This window comes from Malania oleifera, chromosome 4 (genome assembly GCF_029873635.1).
Source record: "Malania oleifera isolate guangnan ecotype guangnan chromosome 4, ASM2987363v1, whole genome shotgun sequence".
NCBI classification, from domain to species: domain Eukaryota; kingdom Viridiplantae; phylum Streptophyta; class Magnoliopsida; order Santalales; family Ximeniaceae; genus Malania; species Malania oleifera.
The window spans coordinates 106745882-106767576 of record NC_080420.1 but is presented as its reverse complement, the minus strand read 5'-3'; the positions used below and the strand labels follow the sequence as shown (position 1 = coordinate 106767576).

Here is a 21695-nt window from a genome sequence, read left to right as displayed (position 1 = left end):
CACCAGCTATGCATGCCAACCTCCACCACCTCGTGGCCTCCCCAACCAGTTTAAAGGTGGCGTATTGTACCCTCTACTCCTCAGTACAGTGCAAAACAATAACAAGTTCTTCCATCTCCTGAATCCAATCCTCAGCTACAATCGGGTCTACACCTCCTTCAAAAGCCGGCAGACTCGTTCAGGTGAACTTCTGAAAAGTGCAGCCCCCATCTGCCAATGGCTGACCCTGCTCTCTTCGAGCTTCTTTCTTAGCATGACGTGCTATGCTATGCAGCACCACCGAGACATCAATGTCATCTTCACTAGAGGAATCCACGTGTATATCTCCCCCAATATCAACGTCCTTCCCCCTAGGATCCATCCTAAAGATAAAATAAAAATAAGCTTAAAATCCCTCATGTATCATAACTAAAACAAGTTTAACACGAAAAGTTACTATAACATATAAGTTCTAATCCACAATTCATTCATACCATCTTACTATAAAATCATAACACCAACATGACAACGTGTTCAACCGACCTATCGTTCAGACTTACATGCCCAAATTCCAATCTCTCAACTCAGAAACAAAACCATTAATGGATTTACCGTAGTTTTCCAGAAATTGTCACCCTTGGAAAAGTACAAAATACCATCAAAGGATCTCCGCCTCCAAGTTTCCAAACCACTATTCCACCTAACCTACCCACTATTATCCTTATCCTAACTCGAACATGTACTCTGGTATTAATCATTCCTTAAAGTCTGCAAAATCGTTAGGCTCTGATACCAACTGTAACACCCCAAACCCACCAAGTGAGGCCTGAAGGTTACATGTTTCATTCACCTGTTTTTGATACCATACACCACAATCATGCAGCAAAAATAAAATAAATTAAATACTATGGTCTATCTATAACTCCCAAAGGCAACAACATCTATCTGTTTATATTACAACCCAATATTTAAAAATAACATAAACTATACACAAACAGTTATCACAAACACCCCCAGGATTTATCAAAATTTCTACCCAACCCGGAGCACTAAGCTCGATCACCTGATGGACCTGAAAATATAATCATTTGCTAGGGTGAGACACATCTCAGTAAGGAAGAATAAATCATAGCAGTGTGTGGCAGAGTTTAAATAAATACATAATATATATATTCATTTGTATTTCTCTATCAACAGCAACTGAGAAAACGCATCATTAATAACAACACTAACCTCTGATATCAAACACACATTCATAATTATTTTTAATGATAATACCCGAGAATAAGGAAGATTATCAGCTCATACAAGTAGCTTCCCTCTGCTCTAATACTTATATTAGGGCATTTACCTTACTCAGTAAGCTCTCGGGCACTCGCCTTTCTCAGCAAGCTCTTGGCAAAAAGTTTTACTTTGCCATAAATATACATACAATTAAGTTCATATACCATTTATCTTATCAGATCACATTCCACATAAGTTATCCACATAGAAGAACAACGTCCACATAGGACTCACATCCATACAGAATACACGGTCCACACAGGACTCTCATCCACACAGAATACACAATCCACACAGGACTGTCCACACAAGACTCATATCCACATAGGATACACGGTCCACACAGGACTGTCACACAGAATATAATGTGGCCCACACATGCACCACTAACCACCAGTTCTAATCCCCATGACCTACCCATAGTATATCAATAGAGCAACCTCCTCAGGCCTGCCAATGTTCTACCCTAATATATAATGACAATATATGAACTCCTCAGGCCTGCCAACGTATATCGTGATTACATCTAGGCAATATAACGAACTCCTCAGACCTGCCAATATTATATTGTGATACATACGAATAACCACACGAAATGACTCATACACACACATCACATTGTTCATCACACAGTAATCTCAAGCAGCCAATATTCACAACCAATCTTTATTCACAAGTAGATTGTACTCACAGCTAGCCAATGTTCACAATCCAAGAATATATTTCATCATTCGGTACTCACAACAGTCAATTAAATTATGAAAGTTGTATTTCTGCCACAATTTTATCCCATATATATTATATATCAAATGTCATCATTTTTCCAAATGCCTAGCTGTTCAAATATATATATATATATATATATATATACATAAAAATATTTAGGTATGATTTATCTGAACAACTAGGCATTTGGAAAAATGATGACTTTGTATACTTGAATTAACCGATTTATAATTAATAAAAAACCTACTATAATTAATTCCCCTTACCTGGTTTCTTAGATTACGCCCGCAAAGATTCCAAGACAATGTCTGCGACACTCACCCGATCCCTAATTCAAAAACCCGAGTTTATCAAATCAAATCTCAATAAAACGCTATTTTATCATTCCCTAGGCCCTATATACTCCATATTAATAATAAAACTTAAAATACTCTACTTACCCTGATTTTGGGATGGTGTCCCAGAACCTCAAACTGAAAATCTGCTCCGCGTAGGTTGGAGAGAATCTTCCCAAGAACCCCGTGGTGGTTCCTAATCGTCAATTCGGGCTTTATCGAAGCCAGATTCGAAGAGAGAAGGGAGAGAGAGCCGTGGGTTTGGAAAAGAGCGAGGGAGAGATTTTCTTTTGTTAAATAAAACGATACTCTCGGTTTCCCTTATAGTGCCCACTGCAGAGAACTAGTTTTCTCTGACCCTTAGAAAACCGTCGCCAGTTTTCTATTTAACCGGCCCAGTTTTTTTTACCATTTACCCATTACCGTTCCGCAGTAACTCCAAAACCGTCGCCGGTTTTCTATCTCCTCTAGAAAACCATCGCCAGTTTCTCTTTAACAAGCCCAAAAACTTTTTTTTCCCATTTCCTTTATTATTTTAATTTCCCGTGTCCTTGCACACTTACTTGAGTTTTATGTCTAATTATGAGTGTGAATCTTGTCAATTAGGAAGGCATCATTGTGTTTGCTTTCTGAGTCTATTAACAAACGAATAGCCCTTTCATGTTAGCCCATTCTGATGTTTGGGCCCTATTTGTGTCCCATTAAAGTTGGGGTTTATGTACCTTGTTACATTTTTTAATGACTACTCCGAAGTCCAAAATGGCTTGGTTGCTTGTAATGAAAAATTGTTCTGAGTTGTTTAGGTGACTAGTTTTGATTCTGCATCAAAATATCACTTTAAATTGTTATTGCAAAAATAATTTTTTAGAACACCCAATTCACAACCCCCCCCCCCCCCCCCCACCATATCTGAATCAACAATTTTAATCTAAGTTTACACCCACATACACATACATAATCAACCACTTAATTTGTTCACTTTCCAAAACACATCAATGCAAACCCTACGTTTGGGCGCATGGAATTTGGACTTTTGTGGATTTGGTTAAAAAGTAGTACAAAATTTCTTCCAAATCCGCACAAATCCGAATCCAAGTCCCGAAATCTATACTCCCAAAAACTACCTAAGAGCATGTTAATTCTAGAGTTGTATTAACATCGCACATAAAATTTCAGCTCATAATTTAGAGAGAGTACGCAAAAATGACCCCAAGATTTCAATATTCTTTAGTAATACTGTGAGTCTCTAGGCCATGGTGGGCCTCGACAGAAACAGCAAGGCAAGTGGGCTCCACAGACTCAAGAATCAAAATCAATGCACCTGCACATGGGCCAACTTGCCCACAAGCACATAGCCTACACATGGGCATGCCTTTTAATGGAGTTGATCTAATTTTGAAAAAAATAAAAAAATAAAAAATAGAAAGGAAAAAAGAAAAGGGGAAAATACACTTGCACCCCCCAATTGTATATTAGAAATACAAATGCCTCCTTAAATTTTTAAGTGTCTTACAGCCCCTAAACTGCCTTTATCATTGCAAAGCCTCTTCCATGAATAAACGACCATTAAATATAACAAATTAGTCTAATATACAATGCACAAGAATGACTAATACTTCTTAGACAAAATTGCCCTTATAAGCCTAAGAAACATCATCATTAGTGAATTTTACTACATGCTTGACCGTCTCTCACACAAACATATATAAAACATGTCAAGGATTCCCTACTTTATACTAAAAAAAAAAAACAACAACCAAACAACGTCAATTATATTGATATATACACAGTAGGTCCATTTAAAGTTTGAAAAAAACACTTTAAATCAGCTATCATGTGTAAACAGACACCACAACATATTATCAATTACTTGATCATAATTGTCCAACATTAATTTAGAATAACTTATAGAACACCAGAAATAGCATATTAAAATTAGAAAAAATAGTTCAATTTAAAAGAATAAATATAGATATAAACATAAGATGAATTAATTTTATAAAAACATATTAAACCCGTAGTGCATGGATAGTACAATATATATTTACAAAAAGAACATGCTATATGTGTAGATACCATATATTGCAACTTCTACCCATTTATATATATGCACACACACACATATATAATGAAATAACATTGCTCTATACAAAAAAAGAAAAAGAAAAGAAATATTTTTTTATTTTTACAAATTTTAATGCATTTTATTTATAGGGTATATATATATATATATGACACCCGAGACTTCGCAACAGCTTCTCTCGTGTACTTAGGATGGGTTTCCATCATGAAAATACTAGTGTAGAATTATTTTCTGCTAGTAGTATCTTTATATGCCAAATAAGGCAGTATGACTTCTCGATCACTTTGATGTTTCATAGTACCAGGATGATAATTACTTAAAAACCTCTTTAGGGAAGGGTAAGTGTTCATCAGTCATTGTAAAACTCACTAGCTATTGTCAACGTGTTTAGCCTACTTGCCTCCCTTGCTAAACACACAATGTCAACGGAGGTGTTGTTAATGAATTGCGTAGATTCAATGTTTACTGCTTGCTTGCCACTGCTTTCATGATTGCTTACTGTTTACGCTATCATTTGATTGAATGCTAATGAAAGTGTTTCATGGATGAATATTGGTAAACGATAGGTTGGCTAGTTAAACAAGAGTGCTTTAGCTAGCACCGCATGGCCCTTTCACAACGGTGTGAAAATAGTCAGACCGTGACACTTGGTATTAAATTACATTTGGTTGTTAATTCAAAAAACGCCTATTTCACATTAATGAGTAATGAAGCATACTAGCATTCAAAAAAAGGTGTTAACACCAAGGAAACTGACAAGATTAGCCCAAGGCTATTGTTGCAATGGTAGGTTTTGCAAGTGCGATTGGTTAATTCTGCAATGTTGCAGTACCAAGGAAGTTTGGCAAAGAGTTCCTACGGTGTGACGCCCTGATTTTCATATCATTTTTTTTTTTAATCAATAATAATCAATCAATCAATCATCTGCCACATCACAACCTCTGATACCTTTTCAAACATAACCCGACCCGAACTAGGTACCAGGTAAACAGTCATTCTCATACAAATAACCCTAACAACGGAAGTCAATATTTACAAACCATCCAGAATACAAAATAACCAGAGTTCTAACCATCTATATATATACATGTCTAAACACATTCCCAAAAATCAACAAAATACTCTAGGGGAATCAAACATCCCTAGCTCATAACACTCACCCTGTCTATTAGGGTATCAACTCCCTCAATCTCGGAGCTCTATCTACTCGTCTATCACAATTTCCTAAAATGTTTAGATATTGGGGTGAGATGTCTCTCAGTAAGACGGAATAAATTATTTACAGTGTGTAGCACATGAGTTTAGTTATATCATAATACACTCATTTTAAATGATTATATCATCTTAGAAAATATACAGATATGTACTCATAATCATATAGATATAAAACATAATTTTATAAACTTTGATACCAATTCTCATACTCATACATTTACAACCAATATTTATTAGCGGAGTTCCTGAGAATAGGGGAGATTACACGCCCATACATGTAGCGCCCCTCTACTCTGATATCATTTGTAACCTTGCCTAAGTAACTCGGGTGAGGCTACAACTGATACTTATCATGGCACTCACCTTACTCAGTAAGCCCTCAGGCGGAGAATTTTACTTCGCTCTAGTTATTAATGAAATTAAACTCACACTCTTTCATTTCTCATATTCATTTCACATTCTAACTCATGAGTGTCCACTGTAACCCATCTATATGCCGTCTGTAACTCATGGCTGCCCTGAGGATATTCACCACATCATGATTCCCCCCATGATCAGGGTTGTGCAGTTTGAATGCTGGATCTAAACTGTGGCTGGCCTACCCAGTTAGATTAAAACAATAAAACTACCCGTCTATAGTACGATTGGCTTGCCCACGCCTAGTCCGAATGCCAGGTGGCAAAAGTACCCTCCTTACTAGCACAATCAACTGTCACGCCACACTCTCCACGAGACCATGTGGTTGCACTTATCATCCCACTAGCAACGGTACCGTGCTTTCAAAAATACTTCAGTCCAGCAGGGTTCTCATTTCCACATTTCCATATTCACATTTTAATATTCACAATTCAGTATTCACAATTCAATATTCACATTACAATATTCACATTGCAGTATTCACATTTCAGTATGTTGGTACATTTCATTACATCAGTAATATTCTCATCATTTCTAATTCATTCTTATCATTTCAATACACATTCCATCTCAAAATAGTACATATCTCATTTCACGTATTTCAACATTTCTCAATAAAACATTTCTGTACCAACATATCTTCCTATCACATATATCATCATTTCAAGTAAACACATCTATATGTTACATTTTATCATAACATTGTAAAACATATATGTACGTCATATTTCATCATTTCCCAGTAAAACCATTTCTGTATATCATGTTTCGTCATTTCTTTAAAACACATCTTTCTTTCTTATATTTTCATTTTGGTATCAATATCTTTCATATTCTCACTTCTTCCCAGTAAAACATATATATTTTATCACAATCACGGTATAAAATATTATTCACGTTCCTCATGCCACACAATTTCATCTGATATTTTTCAATACAATATTCATAGAGAAAATATCTTAATTTCATTTTCACATATTTACTCAACCAATAGTTCTTAAAATAACTGTTATAATTTATTCCCCACCTGCTAACAACCCTAAATCTACGCACCAACGTTCGAAGTTCAACATCCTGAAATTACATTTTTCCCAAATTAATCAACTCAACTCCCAGAATATTTATCATGTAGCATTTCCTAGGCTCCAAACACTCCAAATTACCAATAAAACCAATATTTAACACCCTTACCTCAGTTTTGGAGTGATGCCTCGGAACCCCAAATCGCGATTCCTCCCTAAATCCTCGTGGTGGTTCCTGATTGTTGATACGGCCTAAAATGGAGCCGAAATCGAAGAGAGAAGGAGTTAGGGCCATAGGGTTCCGAGAGAGAGAGAGAGAGAGAGAAGATTTTATTTTGTTTTTAACAAACTCTCGCAGGATCCCTTTAAATCCTTCACCGCAGAAAAAACCATCGACGGTTTTCTGCACCCTCACAAAACCATCGACGGTTTGGGCTCTTAACCCGCCCTTCTTTTACCATTTTACCTGTAAACTGCCCGTGGTAAATACAAAACCATCGATGGTTTTCTGCACCCCTCTCCAAACTGTCAACGGTTTGATCTTCACCAAACTGAATTTCCTCCTTTTTCAATTATTTTTATTATTATATTTCCCGGGTCTCTACATTCGCACTTGGCTCCTGCCACTGGGAGTGGATGCCTAAAATTAATTGAATGTAAAAGGGTATTGAAGTCTTTTAATATTCTAGTCAACACACAGTTAACTCAGTTAACTCTATGACTCCTTTTGATAGTTTATGGGGTGTAAGTTACACTTTAAAATTTAGGAGGGCATTTTTGCCATTAAGGGTACATTTTGGGGGTGTAAGTATATTTTAGAAAGCAAAATGAAATCCATGAACTCATGCATACAGCCGTGGCCCAATTGGGCAAGGCAATATCAATATCCAATTTCATTCATCCCAATCAAACTATAGGCACAAGAGCACGAAAATACAAAATATAATTGATGCACCTTCCCCCATCAAATCCATTGATGTGATTCTTTGTTTAGCCAAGTGCACACAGAGAGTAAGCTACCCTCTTCCCTCCTCACAAGTTATAGCTTAATAGGAAACCACAATAACATGGTGATTAGTATAGGGGCTTGCTCTGTGTTTATATAGTGCTATTAGAAACCCTACCCATCATGGGATGCAGAGTGACGCAATCGTATAAGTGAAATGGCCCAATATGCCATCAATAACCATTACGGGCCTAGCCTAATACTCCATAATATTTGACATTCACATTGATCCAGGTTTTATATCAAACTGGTCCATAAATTTCTAGCTTTGACTACTCTCTGGACTACATATCCATGGAAGACCATACAGTACCCCTATCTCCTGGATTGTTCCAGTAAAGGTTTTAAATAGAGCGCTAATTAGACAGGTTCAAACACAAAACATGAGAATGAGTATATTTAAGATATTGGTATTGCTCAAACTAGAAAATTGAATAATTACCTGTCCTTCAAGGTTAAATTTTCACGAGTTTGAACCAATTTGCATCAGACAAGTACTCAAGTTTTAGGCACGCTTTAACATCAAATAATGAATTATTTGAGCCATTAATAGAACCAGAAATCTCCTGATAGAGAAAACCCCATGAAATAGTTCCTAAAAAAGAAAAGAAAAAATAAAGTCCAATGTATGTTACATAAACACCTCACTTTTTCAGCACTTTGGTGGTGCCGATTGCCTCCACTTCATACCAATACTGAACACCAAAAACCAACTTTCTGTCCTTGCAATCCATCTTTTTTACATTATATGGCACTGCACTAAGCAATCACATTTATTCCAGGACCAACATGTCTCTGTACTTACATAAAACCTTTCAATGGACTGCCCAATAATAGGAAACAACTAGAGATATAAATTTATAACGAATGAACACAAAGAAGCAATGCTCTTATCCTCATTCCTCAAAAATATAGGAAAAAAGAAATGCTTAACAGAATGTCTCGCCAGATGCATCATCCATTTGAAAGAAGGGCAATAAACAAGCTAACTCAAACCAGGAGTCAAGTTGTTCAAGTCTGGCATGTTTGGAATTCGAATCTTGGGCTGACTCCAACCCTATTTAAGCCTATTTTGGACCTATTTAACCAATATCAAGCAAGCCACCTATTCATTAGCAAATGAAGCCTGCTGCTCCTAAATTTCCCAGCATAATTGTGCGTGGTCCACATTTCAAGCCAAAGAGCTTGCACGAGGGGGCCTGTCTTGGGTCCTCATCTAAAGACAAAGCCTTTTTGTTCCTCAAGCTCATCCTATGTGGAAACTACAAAAAAAGGCTATCTGAGCTTGAGCAAACTATTCAAAAGACAAGCTTGAGCTAAAGTTGATCTTCACAAGGTGTGTGTTAGACAAGAAATCATATTCTTGGGCCCTCATCTAGTAGCTTAAGCTTTCAGGTTGAGAGGTTCCTCAATGAGAACAACCTCCAATTATCTGAGCTTGAATGAACTAATTAAAATATAATCTTGAGCCCAAAATAGCTTGCTCCATTACTAACCATAATTATCAAGGCAAAAAGGACATTTAATATTTGATAAGAATATCTACACACATTGTCTATTGCTGTCATGGGGCACCTCAACAATTATAATTTCTAACAATTAAGACTTATGCACCAACATTTGAAATCTATGGGCCCAAACATCACTGTACTAGCACTTATTCGAACATTTAACAAACCGATGCCGGTCAACAAACTAAAAACACTAGAAAGACTTAAACTCTTAAGAGTATGTTTCATTTCAAATACCAAACTTTTTACAAGTTGATGCATCCTATTTCAAAATATTTTTTAGTCTTTTTCTTTTCTTCTATTAATTAATTAATTACTTGTTCATTTGATTTATTTTTAGTGTGATTATATCCTATGCCATGCTTCCTAAGTGTCACGAGCGAAGCTTGATCAAGATATTATGCTTGCCTATGACCGCTTGTCGCACATTGTGTGGTTAACCATCATATAAGTACTAGTGTAGGTTTTATTTTTGAGTTGGATAATGCCATAGTGAAAACAAGTAGTATGATTCCTCGATCATATTGATTGATGTTTCCACATGCTACAAGTTAAAGTTGCATAGAAAGCTCTTTAGGGAAGGGTGTGTATTCATCAATCTTGTAAAAATCGCTAGCTTTTGTACGGGTTTGGCCTATTGGCCTTCCTTGATAGGAAAATGTTGCCCACAAAGGTGTTGTTGTGATATGGTTGGGATAAATACTAAGCACAGCGGATTAAAGACAACAAGTAAATGAAAACTCAACTAGAAAACGATAAACAACAAGAACAACAACGAGATTTACGTGGTTCGGCAAAGCCTACATCCACGGAAGCAATGGCACAAGAATTTCACCAAGGAAATCTCAAAGTACACAATACATTTCTCAAAATGATCACAAAAACTCAATACATGCCCAGAATGACATATATAACAGTGTTTCAGAGGTTTCCCTCCCATTACCCAACCACCCCAACGTTCAAATTCAAAATTCAAAAAACTGCTCGCAGCCCAGGCGCACTCGTCGACGAGTACAGGGGATTCATCGACAATCCAGAGAAGGGCACTCGTCGACGAGAACAGGGCATTCGTAGACAAGCCTATTTTTCTGCTCTCGGTATCTCCAGAACTCTGAGATTTTTCTGCTCTCGAGATCTACTCGTCGATGAGCACAGGGCACTCGTCGACGAGTCCTTGTTGTGCTGCCTCTTTATGTTTTTCTTCCTTCTTTGTTTATGAAATCCAAAGTATAAGAGTCACACCATAAACAACAATCTCCACCTTGGCGATTATACGCCCCTTAGGAGAATTCCGAAAAAACATATCTCACTGCTCCACCTTGAACTTTAACCGCTCGGTTGGGTTTGTCTCCCTTCTATCAATTAGAGACATGGAGTAAGTCCAAGCAATGCTTGAACTTCTCAGAAGTAACTGATTTCGTTAGAATATCCGCTGCATTTTCAGATGTGTAAACTTTCTTCAACATAAGTTCACCCAAAGCAATCAATTCCCGAACCTGTGGAACCTCACATCAATGTTCTTGGTTCTAGCATGGTATATCTGATTCTTCGCCAAGTAAATGGCACTCTAACTATCACAATGCAGCACCACTCCATCTTGCTATAACCCCAGCTCTCTGACTAAACCGGTAAGCCATAAGGTTTCCTTTGCAGTTTCGAAAATTGCCATATATTCCGCCTCAGTCGTGGATAACGCTACCAAAGACTGTACCATGGATCTCCAACATACCGGTCCTCCTACAAAGGTAAATACATATCCTGTTGTAAACCTTATGTCATCCATTTCCCCAGCATAATCAGCATCTACAAACCCCATAACTGAAGGACAACCCTGTTGCTTGCCGAACATGATGCCATATCCCGATGTCCACCATAAGTATCTTGAGTATCCATTTCACAGCTTCCCAATGCTGCCTTCCTCGATTAGAGAGAAACTTACTTGCCACACTCACCGCATGAGCCAAATCTGGTCTCGTACACACCATAGCATACATTAAACTCCCCACAACACTAGCATAGGGGACCTTTGACATGTCCCAGATTTCCTCAACCGTACTTGGGTAATCTGCAGTAGACAACTTAAAATGATTCGCTAGAGGTGTACTCACCGGTCTTGCATCAGTCATGCTAAACCTCTCCAACACCTTATGCACATAACCACCCTGAGATAGCCATAATCTCCCTGCAGTTCTGTCACGGCGAATCTTCATCCCAAGTATTTTCTTGGTCAAGCCAAGATCCTTCATGTCAAATTTCTTATACAATAGGTCCTTTAACTGATTCACCTCAATTAAATCTTTTGCAGCTATCAACATATCATCGACGTACAATAACAAGAAAATAAGTGAGTCATCATCAAGTTTGTTCACATATACACAACAGTCATACTCGCACCTTTTGTAGTCAATCTTGATCATGTAAGAATCAAACCTTTTATACCATTGTCTTGGAGACTGTTTCGGTCCATAAAGAGATTTCTTCAACCTACAAACTAGTTTTCTTTTCCCGGTTCAATGAATCCCTCAGGCTATACCATGTAGATTTATTCCTCCAAGTCGCCGTGAAGAAACGCCATCTTCACATCCATTTGTTCCAAATGAAAATAATAATGAGCTACCAACCCCAACACAATTCTAATAGAAGTATGTCGAGCCACTGGAGAAAAGATCTCATCATAATCTATCCCCTTCTTCTGTAAATATCCTTTTGCCACCAACCGTGCCTTGAATTTCTCTTCTTTCTTTTCTGAAATTGTCTTCTTCTTCCTATATACCCATTTGCAACCTATCGGTCTGCTGGTTTCCTGAATTAGAACTCCTTGCAACCACAGTACCATGATCATTTCCATTGCTCTAAGCTTCCAACTCCACCTGCACAACATGTTCATCACTGCCCCAGCTTTCTGGCTCCTGTTTCTGTTCATCACACTCTTGAGTACGCTTCCCCATAACCTTCTCATCAAAGACTACATCCCTACTGATCACCACCTTATTTGCCACTTGGTCCTATAGCTTGTACCCCTTCACACCCTCTAGATATCTTAAAAAAATGCAATGACGAGACTTTGGGTCAAGCTTAGACCTCCCCTCACTAGATACATGAACATAGGCTGGACACCTGAATACCTTCAATCCAGAGTAGTCTACTGCATTTCCTGTTCAAACCTCTTTTGCCACTCTATCCTCTAGTGATGCCTTTGGTGATCAGTTTTTCAGAAAACAAATCATATTCACTGTCTCGGCTCAAGTTCTTTGGTAGCCCTGCATTTAATCTAAGACACCAAACCCTTTCAGAAAGAGTCCGGTTCATCCGTTCTGCCACACCATTTTGCTGAAGTGTCCAGCAAACTGTAAAAAGTGTCTCTTGATGCCCTGCTCCGCACAAAACTCCATACACCGAGAATCAGCGTGCTCGGTCCCATTATCCGACTTTAAGTATTTGATTCTCCTTCTTGTCAGGTTTTCCTCTTCAACCTTCCAAATCTTAAACTTGGCAAACGTATTTGATTTGTGAGGCATGAAATAACCCAGACCTTCCATGAGTAATCATCAATGAAACTCACATAATACACATGTCCACCCTTTGATGCAACTCTAACTGGACCCCAAACATCTAAATGCACATAATCAAGAATACCCTTTGTCTTGTGTATAGCTACTCTGAACTTTGCCCTATTCTGTTTTCCAAGAACACAAATCCTACAAAATTCCAACTGGCACGATTTCAAGCCCTTCAAGAGTTTCCTCTTGTGTAGTTATTTCATGTCGTGTTCCCCCATATGCCCAAGGCGCATATGCCACAAGACGGTCTCATTTGATTCAGCATCTACGACTGCGGCTCCACCTACAATGGTAGTTCCCTGCAAAGTGTAGATATTCCCATCCAATTTCTGCCCTTTCATTACAGTCAGATTGCCTTTCCATACCGTCAAAACTCCACATTTGGACTTGTAATTAAAGCCATTACAATCCAAAGTACCGAGTGATATCAAACTCTTCCTCAACTCTGGTATATGTCTTACATTACACAACATTCTTACAACACCATCAAACATTTTTATATTTACATTTCCTATGCCAATAACCTTGCAGGAAGCATCATTACCTATAAGAACTGATCCAAAATTCACTAACCTATAAGTGTTGAACCACTCCTTGTTCGGAGTCATGTGATAAGAACATACTGAGTCAAGTATCCAAGAGTCCGTTAGATTATCTGACCCCACTGAAACTAATAGAACATCACCATCACTACATGTTGAATCTCCTTCTTGAACAACATTCGCAGATTTTGAAGCACCCTCAAGTTTCTCAAAATTTCCCTTCTTCCAATCCGGGCATTCCGGTTTCACATGCCCCTTTTTACCGCATTTGTAATTTCCCTTCTTCTTCTTGGATTGATTTCGGGATTTCTGACTTGATCCATGTTTGGATTTTCCTTTGCGTCGCTCATTATTACCCTTTACCACAAGTCCTTCTCCTTTATCACATATTTTCAATCTTTGATGAAAATTTAGCAAAGCACTTGTTACATCTTCAAGATCAACAGTTTTTTTTCCCCACGTAAGAGTGGTCACAAGATTTTCATAGGTATGAGTCGAGGGCAAAGAGTTTAACAACATCAAAGCTTTGTCATCTTCATCAAACTTAACATCAACTCTCATCAAATCACTAATAATTTGATTGAAGGCATTAATATGTTGATCTAAGTTTGATCCTTCAACCATCTTAAGCCAATACAAACATTGCTTAAGAAAAAGTTTATTATTGAGAGATTTGGACATGTACCGACTCTCTAACTTTCTCCATATAGCCACTGGAGAATCCTCCTCCATCACCCGATAGAGTACTTCATCAGCCAAACACAAGCGTATTGTTGAAGTGGCCTTTGCTTGCAATTCTCCCCATGTTGCTTCATCCATTCCATCTGGTTGAACACCAAGTAATGTCTTTCTCATTCCTTGTTGTACAAGAATATCTTTCACTCTCCTCTGCCATAAACAAAAGTTCCTGGTCCCATCAAATTTGACAATGTCAAATCTTGCAGAAGACGATCCCGATGCCATAACAACAACCGCTCTCATACAAATTTGTTGCGATATGGTTGGGATAAATACTAAGCGCAGTGGATTAAATACAACAAGTAAATGAAAACTCAATCAAAAAATGATAAAAACCAAGAATAACAACGAGATTTACGTGGTTCAACAAAGCCTACATCCACAGAAGCAATGGCACAAGAATTTTACTAAGGAAATCTCAAAGTACACAATACACTTCTCAAAATGATCACACACATTCAATACATGCCCAGAATGACATATATAATAGTGTTTCGGAGGTTTCCCTCCAATTACCAAACCACCCCAACGTTCAAATTTAAAATTCAAAAAACTGCTCGCAGCCCAGGCGCACTCGTCGACGAGTACAGGGGATTCGTCGACGATCCAGAGAAGGGCACTCGTCAACAAGAACAGGGCATTCGTCGACGAGCCCATTTTTCTGCTCTCAGTATCTCCAGAACTCTAAGATTTTTCTGCTTTCGAGATCTACTCGTCGACAAGCACAGGGCACTCATCGACGAGTCTCTGCTGTGCTGCCCCTTTATGTTTTTCTTCCTTCTTTGTTTGTGAAATCCAAAGTATAAGAGCCACACCATAAACAACAGGTGTGATTATAAGCATTATGTCACTTTACAAGTTTACAACTTCACCTGTGTTTACATTTAAATTTGCTTACTTCTTCCACTTAGTTGTATTTCGGTGCTAGTAAATTTGTTCTTGTGGTGAACCATTTACCTTCAAATGACTAAGTTGGGTGCTACAACTAGTGCAGCCCTTCACACAATGTGGCATTCAGCTTGTGACACTAAGGGACGACACTAACAAGAACCCCAGGCACTTATAAAATGCATCAACATAGCACTACAATCTAAAACAACATAAATTTTTCTTTAAAATGCAAAAAAAATAATAATGAAATAAAATAAAAGAAAAAAAAAAAACTAAAGCACTAGAGAGATTACAGAATATATGGCAAGTAACACGGAGGCATATAAGATGAGTATCTCACCAGGCATTCCTCCACTCAAAACTGCACTTTCGGTTGGTTCTATACCATATACCTAGGTGTATACAAAATAAATAATGTTAAAAACATGAAAAATGTTATTTAAAAAAAAAAAAACTCCTGTCCCCTCCACTCAGAATTGCACTTCAGCCGGTTCTACACCATATAACTAGGTGTATACAAACTAAACAATGTTAAAAGCATGAGCAGTAAAAACACACTCTCTCTCTCTCTCTCTCACACACACACACACGCACGCACGCAGAGCCACCCAACCACCCATGCATACAGCCCCACCTCACAAACCATAATCCAACCTTTATCGCTGGGTTCTTCTCTTTCAGAAATTGTCCTGCACCAGATACTGTACCCCCAGTCCCAATCCCAGCAATGAGAGCATCAACTTTGCCTCTTGAATCTCTCCAAATCTCTGGTCCAGTAGTTTCATAATGAATCTATGCAAAAGGTACCAACTTGATAAATAAATCTGCCTAAGCATTTATTAACAATGGAAGATGTAAAAGCAAATTATACCTTTGGATTGGAAGGGTTTTCAAATTGCCGAAGCATAAAACCGTTAGGTGTCTTTTCCAGTATCTCTTCAGCCTTGTCAAAAAGCCACTGGACACCTTTGGCTATATCTGTGAGGCACAACTCTGCTCCAAAGGCTCTTAGGATAATCCTTCTTTCAAGACTGTATGAATCTGGCATGATAATGATGAGTTTGTAACCCTTAATCGCTGCAACGGATGCCACCCCAATGCCAGTATTGCCACTGGTAACTTCAATGAGGACAGTCTTCAACCAATATTATTTAAACATTTCAAACCAAGAGAGAAATTTCAGCTAAAACTCCAAAATTTGGATTATTCCATGAGAATAGCCCTTTTGACTATAAACTTTATCCATCTTTCAAATCCAAAATAATAATTTTCCTATCAATAGAATTATGCTAGATATATATGAAAATTAAACCAAACCATTTTGATAGAACTTGATCCAGGATACAAACTTAAAACATTTCAACCAACTTAGAAATCACGGCTATTGAGATTTCAATTTAGCCTATCGGAATTCGAATTCAATAAGTTTGGAATAAGACCTACCAAAACAGGTCAAGATAGAATTCATTCAATCACTAACCTTCCCAGGGGTAATCAGGCCTTTCTCTTCAGCATCATTAATCATACTAAGCGCAATCCTGCATGCCAACAAAAGAAACACAAAATATGAATTCGGGAATCAAAAAATTCAAACTAATTCTATGCTTCAATGACTTTTATGAAGCAAATTACTAATTTTGAAAAGAAACTTTGGAGTGAGAGCGATTCCTGTCTTTAACACTAGAGCAAGGTTCCATCATCTCCAGCTTCACAGCAATATGAGCGACACAACCATCCACAACTTTTTGAAGATACACCATTGGTGTATTGCCTATTAGCTATACAATACAACCGAAAATAAATAATAAAAAAATATGGTATCTTGAGGCCAAGGAAATCATGGTGGAAGTAACATAAGGTCTAACTGAGACAAATTACTTCAGTAACATCTTTTGCAATCTTGTCTTCCATATTTTCTCCAGAGTACTGCATGATAGTAAAGAAAACAAAGAGTCAGAGGAAAAAGAATAATAACTTCAGACACAAGCCTGCACTCATGCACACTACTTTTGTGAAGCATTTGGATGGCTTGTGGAAATGAGAAGATTCCAATTTTTTCCCAACTAATGAAGACACATACCATCAAAATAAATGGAATAAATATCTAATATTACAGATATTATAAATATTGATAGAAAATGTATAGTGAAGTGGTATTCATAAACCTAGAGGATAGAGAAGATTACTTAACAGGGAAAAGCTCATTACAAATTCAATGAAATATAAAACTAGACATACAAAGCACAATCATAGCCCTAGCAGGGCATGTAGACCAGCAACTCCATTGCAACATCTATGTCTACAAACCTAAACATCAAATAGACGTGATATTATGATGAAACATTTTGCCAAGCAGAAACTTTCTCACCCAATGTTTGGGAAATTGGAATATAGATATTGGATTTGTGTGGACTTGAATAAAAATTGCAATAGCAAATTGCACTGAGTTTCATTCTAATTCACGCAAATCCAAATCCAAGGTCTGAAATCCATATTCCCAAACACAAGTTCAAAGTATTTCAAATGTCAAGAAAACTGCTTTTGCAACGAACACCATCAAAATTTCATATGACCAACTTTTTAGTAACTTCAATGATGCAGGCTTTTCAAACAAATTAATCCAAGATTGAATTCAACATTGCAAATGAAACTAGTGTTTTCTCAAAATGAACAATAGAAGTGATGATGTCTACAAAAAACACCAAAGACCCTGTAAATGTTGGATTGGTCCCGCTCATCTAGTGAACTCAACTAATTTAAATGATAAACTTAAAGAAAAAAAAATGAATAATAAAAAGTGAAAAGGGTGTTTGGAAGTTTAATCTTGCATGGGGCATAAATGTTTGGTTGACATTTCCATGCCAAGCTTATTTTTAAGACTAATTAGTTAGTATTGGATTTTTTATGCATTAGTAGGGGCTTGTCTTCCCAAGGTATGCATGGATGGTTGACCTTTGTAACTTAGTGGTTTTCCCTTTAAGACACCTTGTGGGATACTATGCATGCCTTAACTTCCCAAGCATGCAAGAGCATATCTTTTCAAAGCCATGTCTTGGCTTTGGCGACAATTGTATTTGTAGAGAATTCCACTTGTGAGTTTGTCCCGCATTGGAAAAATTGAGTGGATTATGGTTTGTTATGTGCATGGTTGAGCCCAAAACCTAATGGCTTAATCTTTTGGGTCAAGTTGGTACTCAGCCATGTATATCAAGTACGTCCAATGAGAATTTCCCTAGCCCTAACAAGTGGTATTAGAGCCAATGAGTGGCCAATAAGGATCATCTAGGGCTAGTAGATGGATCTGAATAGGGTTAGGATATGGAAAGTAGGATTGATTTGAAGGCACATGGAATGCATCTGAAGCACATAAGGTGTGGGGGTAAGGCCCACTTGGGCAACTATCAGAGAATTGGGCATTTATGCATGTGTTCCTATAGATAGACCATTCAAGGGGGAGTGGTTGGACTTCAAAAGTGAGGGGGGAGATTGTTGAGAACTCCACTTGTGAATTTGTTTCACATTGAAAAAATTGAGTGGATTATGGATGCTTATATGCATGGTTGGGCTCAAGACCAAATGATTCAAACTTTTGGGTCAAGTTGGAGCTCTCCCGTGTAAGGGTGTTCATGGTTAGATTATTTGAACCTAAACTCTATAAATTGAACTGAATTGAAGGTTTCAATTCAATGTTTTTGTAAACTGAAACCAATCTGAACCCATAGGTCAATTGATAATAGATGATTCGGTTAACTGATGATATGGTTCAGTTTTCTTATACAATCGATTCTCAAACCATTATAATTTTTTGGAAAGAAAAATAGATATTCTACTTGAGTTTTGATTTTGTGAGTGCGTTTACACTTTATTATATTTCATATAAATCAATCACCCAAAAATATTTGTGCATGTTGTTTGTAACTTTAAGATATATTACATATATTATTATATAATAATATATATTGTAAATAAATACATATATCAGTTCAGTTCAGGTAACCATTGGTTCATCAACACTAAGAATTGAAACCAAACCGACAAAACAAGAAAAGAAAAAACAAACAAAAACAAAAAAAAAGAGAACCAAACAAATTGGTTATTCAAGTTTTTGGTTTGGTCCGGAGCGGATGGGTTTTTAAATATTTTTTAACAGCCCTACACATGTATACCAAGCCCATGCAAAGACTCCCCAATTCTAATAGTATTGATATCATAGCATGGTTGTTTATTGAGTGGTTGATCATTATATGGATGTTGGGTCTATATAGGGGACTCAGCCGAATGGGGTGTGTTGTGTCTTGTTGAGTGTAAGAGCAAGCCAAAAGAGAGTTAATTTTTGAAGGGGTTCACCTTTGGGTCTTTGCTCTATACATTTCTTTTCTTAGGTTAGGAAAGGATTGTGGGATTTTCCCAATTTTTGGGACAAGAGTGATAAATCTCTTGTTGTATTTCCCCTACCCCTTGATAGTAATTGAAATCTTGCCAAATTGCTTGTGGACGTAGGCTTAGTGCTGAACCACGTAAACTTATTTTGTTTTGATTGTTTAATTATAAACTTTTATATTTTGCAATTTTATTGTGCCCCTTTGCCGATTGTGGCGTGAGTGATTCTTGTGGCGCAATAAGAAATGAGCATTTACAAACAAGTAAGCACAAATTTAAAATCATCCCATTAAAGATTAACATTTAAGACCATGCCGTTGGAACTGATAGAATCATTCTCAAGCACCCAGCTTTGATAAAATTCCACCATGCGGAGTTTTTGAGTGGGAAAATTTGTAGAGCAAAATTTCTCATAAAAAGAACTAAGCGACCTAAGCATAGTATAATTTACATAATAAAATATGACAAGTTTATCAAATGAAGAAACTTTCAGTTGAGATAAAACATAATAATTAAAATTACTGAAATTATTAGACAGTTGTAGCAGAATCAGCTGCAAAAACGACAAAAATTCAAGTACCCAACATCATAAAAACTCCAGCAAAGGCAGATTCTTCAAACGGATCAACATCAGATAGCAAAGCTATATTTTCTCTAAAGAAAAAATCAAACAGCAAAAAAATAAACAAAAAAAATAATATCCAAATCCGAAAAAGCTCAAAATTCAAAAAAAAATCACCAGGTGATTAAGATCAAACAATAAACAAAATATCAGTAGAATAACGAATGAGACACTTCTTAAATCCAGGAGCTAAGCAATATGAAGTTATGAACACTGAAGAAGTAACAGAAAACACCACCAAATTTCAACTACCTGAAGCTGGCAATTCGTAAATACTCCACCAAATAAGCGAAGTGAGGTCAAATAAATCACCAGGACAGTCGATGGAAACAAGGGAAGAAAATTTTCAGAAGGAAGAGAAAATAATCTGCAAAATAGGATGACGACCTCACTTTGCTCACTGTACTTAATCTGTACTTCTCTGCATCTGCAAAACGATAAAATGGATAACTTTGACTTTTTGTAGTAATTCATTCATATTTATTATTTATTTTATTAAAATTTATTGTTGTTTACTGAGGAGGAGCTTGCACGGGTAGACTGACCGTTGCCCACTGACCATAGTTATTTTCTGCTTCGCGCCACAATACATTTTCTGCAAATCAATTAATTATTTCTCCAAATGTTTTAATAATTGATACTTATTTCCTTTAATATTTTATAAAATAAATGAGAAACAGACAATAGGATCAAAAAGTTACTAACATTTTCTGTAAAATAATTTACTTGTGACATGGAGTCACTAACATTCTCCATGGTCAAATTTTAGATGATTTGAAAAAAAATTTCTGATATTAAAATTGTAACGACCCAAAAAAAAATATTATTATTATTATTAATTAATTATTATTAAAAAAATTAATTAAATTAAAAATTTTGAGGATTTTGGATATATATATATATATATATATTTAAATACATATAAGGATATATATATATGTATATATATATATATATAAGTGTATATATAAAAGTAAAAGTGATAAAGGAGAGAGAAAAAAACAAGGAAAGAAAGAAAACTTAGTGGCTAAGTTTTCTGAGCAAACAAAGAAGGAAAGAAAGAAAAAAAAAAGATTTACGCTGCGCAGGAAAGGAAAAGAAAGAAAAAGAAAAAAAAATATTCTCTTAGTTCACGCTCTCCACTCCTTTTCTTTTTACGATTTCGCGGTGGATTCTCGTCCAATTGAAAATCCGAAAATACCACTAGACTCCATTCTCCGCCACCGACATATCTACCTAAATGGATTTGTCGTAAGAGCAACGTGAGCATATCTCCTAAGGTAAGGCAAATTCTCATTCTTACCTCAATTTTTTAAAATTTTAAGTCAAATTGACGATTGAACACCACCACGAGAATCTAGGGATGATTCTCTACAAATCTAGT

At 36.7% G+C, this 21695-nt stretch overlaps 1 protein-coding gene across 1 annotated transcript in view; it reads right to left on the bottom strand.

Moving 5' to 3' along the window:
• The window catches only part of LOC131152602 (cysteine synthase-like), a 42836-nt gene extending 21930 nt beyond the window's left edge, over nt 1-20906 (bottom strand). The window contains exons 1-8 of the mRNA XM_058104346.1: nt 20857-20906; nt 20564-20738; nt 17188-17235; nt 16981-17087; nt 16790-16850; nt 16181-16444; nt 15964-16101; nt 15650-15701 (exon numbers count right to left, since the gene is read on the bottom strand). Of these exons, the coding sequence (XP_057960329.1) occupies nt 15650-15701; nt 15964-16101; nt 16181-16444; nt 16790-16850; nt 16981-17087; nt 17188-17235; nt 20564-20738; nt 20857-20903 (892 nt within the window). The 5' untranslated portion in view covers nt 20904-20906. The remainder of the gene's footprint in view (nt 1-15649; nt 15702-15963; nt 16102-16180; nt 16445-16789; nt 16851-16980; nt 17088-17187; nt 17236-20563; nt 20739-20856) is intronic.
• Nucleotides 20907-21695: the final 789 nt, after the last annotated feature.